The sequence below is a fragment of the Sipha flava genome, unplaced genomic scaffold (genome assembly GCF_003268045.1).
Source record: "Sipha flava isolate LNK unplaced genomic scaffold, YSA_version1 190_pilon_pilon, whole genome shotgun sequence".
In the NCBI taxonomy this organism is placed as follows: Eukaryota; Metazoa; Arthropoda; class Insecta; order Hemiptera; family Aphididae; genus Sipha; species Sipha flava.
The window spans coordinates 1,156-4,925 of NW_020272593.1; the positions used below are offsets into that span (position 1 = coordinate 1,156).

At 35.6% G+C, this 3,770-nt stretch overlaps 1 protein-coding gene across 1 annotated transcript; it reads right to left on the minus strand.

Moving 5' to 3' along the window:
• Positions 1–386: 386 nt before the first annotated feature.
• On the minus strand, positions 387–2,587 carry LOC112681412. The gene is made up of 5 exons (XM_025551669.1): positions 2,155–2,587; positions 1,958–2,088; positions 928–1,678; positions 686–858; positions 387–604 (listed from the first exon to the last, which is right to left on the minus strand). The coding sequence occupies exons 1-5, from the start codon at positions 2,157–2,159 to the stop codon at positions 528–530; spliced, it is 1,137 nt and encodes a 378-aa protein (XP_025407454.1). The 5' UTR covers positions 2,160–2,587; the 3' UTR covers positions 387–527.
• Positions 2,588–3,770: the final 1,183 nt, after the last annotated feature.

The window sequence follows — 3,770 nt, forward strand, 5'->3', positions numbered from 1 at the left end:
CTTACAAATAAGTACTCATTTAATTAGACTAAAGATATATTTGGTTATTGGTTGAAAGAAAAAATCATTATTTTACATAAATTTAGTATTAATCTAGAATAAAACATTTATTAGAAATAATGTTTTATTATCATTAAAACATAGGGCCTTAGAGGTATTCAAACCTATCAAACTATTCTTTAAATTAATTATATTTTTTTTTGCATTTAAATAGGATGTATGCTTGAAACGAATCTATAGACTTCATTATTTCAAACATTTTTTTTTCGTTAATTTGATTTAGTCATCTTTAAATTATGGATATTAATGTATTGAATATGTATTTATTTTAAAGAAAATTTTATTAATTTAATATAATTCAGTATTAATTCTAGGTAAATCGTTGAACTTCAAAATAATGATTCCATTTCATTAAAACATTGAAACATATTTTTCTGAGTGTACCTAAAATAATTCGGGACCCGATTCGGATGCAGCCGAAAAATCACATCCTCGCTCATCTCACGTTCAATTTCAATACAACGAAGCTAATCTTGATTTTTAACGACCATGTACACATTGTAGGCTGCCTGACGTTTAGCCTCTTTTTTTGACCATCCTTCGCCTGTATAAGCACATATTTTTACATAACGATTTGTGATTACACGTAACGCTGAAGTGAAAACACATAGAAAGCTGACCGTACCTTTGATCGTGTACCCTCTTAAAGAGCATTCTATTTGAAAATGGTTATCAGCTATTTTAACACATGAATGATACTCCGGTATTTTCCACCATCGAGCCATACACAATTCTTGTAGCGCAGATACGGCATCCGTGTTCACTTTCAACGCGATGTTCTTCTCTACTTTGATTTTACTGGTGAGAGGGCACACGTTGATATTATTATCGGATATTTGTTTAGTATTATCATAAAAACATTAATACCGCATCCGTTGTTTGGCCGTCATTGTAATTTCTTTTGTGAGTTCTGTCCTCGAACTCATACGGTCTACGTTCAATACGGTTGTTCCGTCGTCCGTGTCACCAGCCTCTGGTCCACCATTTGGAAAGGACAATAACTCAAGAGCATTTCTGTTTGATGCCATCGCCGGTCCACTGTGGATTTTTTCGCACATCGGAACATCTCCGGGAGAAACTGCACTTTCGTTGACGATCAGTAAAGGGTCATATCCAAGTTCAGTTTGGCTCGACACGTGACACTGGGCTAAATCCAGCACATCGGTCTGAGCTGACACATGACACGGGTTCAATTTTTCGGTCTGAGCCGATGCGTGATATTGGTCGAACATATCGGTCTCAGTCGACACATCACACGAGTCCAATATTTCGGTCTGAACCGATGCGTGACACTGGTCGAGCACATCGATCTCAGTCGACACGTGAGACTTGTCTAATATCTCGGTCTGAGTTGTTGTGTGACACTGGTCCAACACATCGGTTTCAGTTGAGACGTGTAATTGGTCGAATACGTCCGTCAGCATTGAATTATCTACCAAATGCATTTTGGTTGTCTCCGTCGAGACTTCGTGTAAGTCCACCATCATCCGTGCAGATGGTCCCGCGTTCTCGGAGACTTCAACTTCAGTGGCGATAGTGGCCGACCGTTCGTTTGCAGCCTTGATCGCGCAGCACTGACCGAATTCCCAACAACGTTTGTGTATGGACACCTTACACACTATAAAACACCGGGAGAAAAAATATTCATGAGACAACAACAAACACCGATGATTTATTTTAACAATATCTTAAAATGCAACGGTAATAATGTCATTCGAGTGTACAGGGCCGTCGTAGAGTTTGGTGAGACCTATATAGTGGCAACTAGGGGTAATTATGGGGTTAATAACAAAAGCAATGGATGTTGTGGTCACCAAAAGTTTGGGGTCTAGGGCAAAATAGTCCCAATGCGCCTCGACGGCCCTGTGAGCGCATAAGGTATTGAAAAATTATTTACCAGTGCACTTGTACACATGCGATGAGTAAATCCGTCTAGTGTTGCATCCCACACATTTAAGGAACCAAGCACTCTTTGTTCTACGGTTCGTGATGTCCTTGCAATGATTGCTCATAATGTGTGCCCGGTAACTGTGCAATAAATTAAACGAGTTAAATAATTCGTATTTCGGTTAAGTTCCGATCCATTCGACTTACGCCATTATTTCTCGTAGGTTCTTCGGTGAATTCTAATATTCGAAACGATATATTTTGCGATCGTGAAAATCAACTATTATAAATGTTCGATATCAACGAATAACTGGTATAGAATTTTGTTTTAGCAATCAACGCGATATATGGTGAATTCCCTACCAGGCGACCAAACAAAAATGTACATGCTGCCAGCATAATATTTTAAAAGCTAATAAATCGGTCGAAAACTATGAATATCCGTTTGATGTATTGTAAATATTAATAATAAAACTCTTTCCCGTTGATAGTATTGTTAATCGCGAATTTAAAAGTGTCCACTTTTGAATTACACGCATGTATTTGCCACTGTATGATTATAATTTATCGTGTTTTTTAAGTAATGGACAACAAATGAAGGTAATCATATAAACAGTCAAATTATATTTTATGAATTTTATATTGTATTCTGAGTATTTATAAAAAACAAAACTAATCATTAGTATAATAAATAAAATAAAAATAAATATAGATTAATTGAATTGTTCTCTACAGCTCTTTTTCTAATTAAAAACCGTCATAGTCGTACCTCATTGCACTTATCGGTACCTACATGCTTGCGATGTATGTATGTATGCATTTACATTTACATCGACTTCCTTGAAGAATACCTAGAAGAAGTGTCAGAGTAACAAAAGACAGATAAAAATAATTTAAGTATAATTTAAAAAATACGGAGAGGAAGAATGGTTTGTGATTATAAATTATGTAATGCTATAATACTGTTAGTTTATAATGTTACATATTGGTTATTGTATTTTTACTTAACTTGTGTTAACTTTTAAATATTTTTGAGAATGTGAAATTTCTTTTAGTTGATTTTTTTTAGATCGTTCTTATTATATCGAATGACTCCCACACCTAAGCGAAGTAAGATCCTCAATTACATCCTCAATCGAGTTACTCGATTATTTTTTCTCGATTGTTCCCATCACTAATTTCTACGGTTCTAATACACATTATCACTTTACACGTCTACAATAATATAGCGAAACATAATATTAATTTCCAAGTAACTAGTTTACTATCTAATAATAATAATATGCATTATTCAATACTTGAAATATTTCTCCGTGTTGATCCTCTTTGTTTGAATATTTTTATTTTTCTTATTTTTTGGTGTTGGGGCCCCATATTTAGAATATAACCAATACTAACTTGGAAAATTTTTTTGGGGCCCCCAAGACAGTGGGGGTCCTAAGCTATAGCTTGTGTAGCTTATACGTAAATCCGACACTGCGTGCACCCTGTAATTTTGTATGCCTTATCATTCTACGTGCACCACCTACGGTACATTTCATGTTTCCCCCCACCCACAAGCGTATTTTAGGGGAGGGCGATGGGGCAATCATCTGCCTCCCTGAATTCTTATTTAAGGAATTAATTATATGTGAGATACAAGTTTGAAATTTTTTTAATGTAGATCGTTTTACAACGAAATCGAATTACGCGTGGCTGAACTGGGCGTGGCGAATCGGGCTTTTAGTCGGGTCCATACTTGGTGAAAAATCAAATAAAACCCAAACGTAACTTTTAAAACACAGACAGGAGTTAGAAAAGAACTACACAAACGTCGATTCTAA

Bases quoted from the DNA above. Each gene is read 5' to 3' on its own strand.
- LOC112681412 (XM_025551669.1), bottom strand. The intron at 859-927 runs GTATTAATGTTT...CCCTCTCACCAG, and splicing joins ACGGCCAAACAACGGATGCG to TAAAATCAAAGTAGAGAAGA. The intron at 605-685 runs GTACGGTCAGCT...GTGCTTATACAG, and splicing joins AAGAGGGTACACGATCAAAG to GCGAAGGATGGTCAAAAAAA.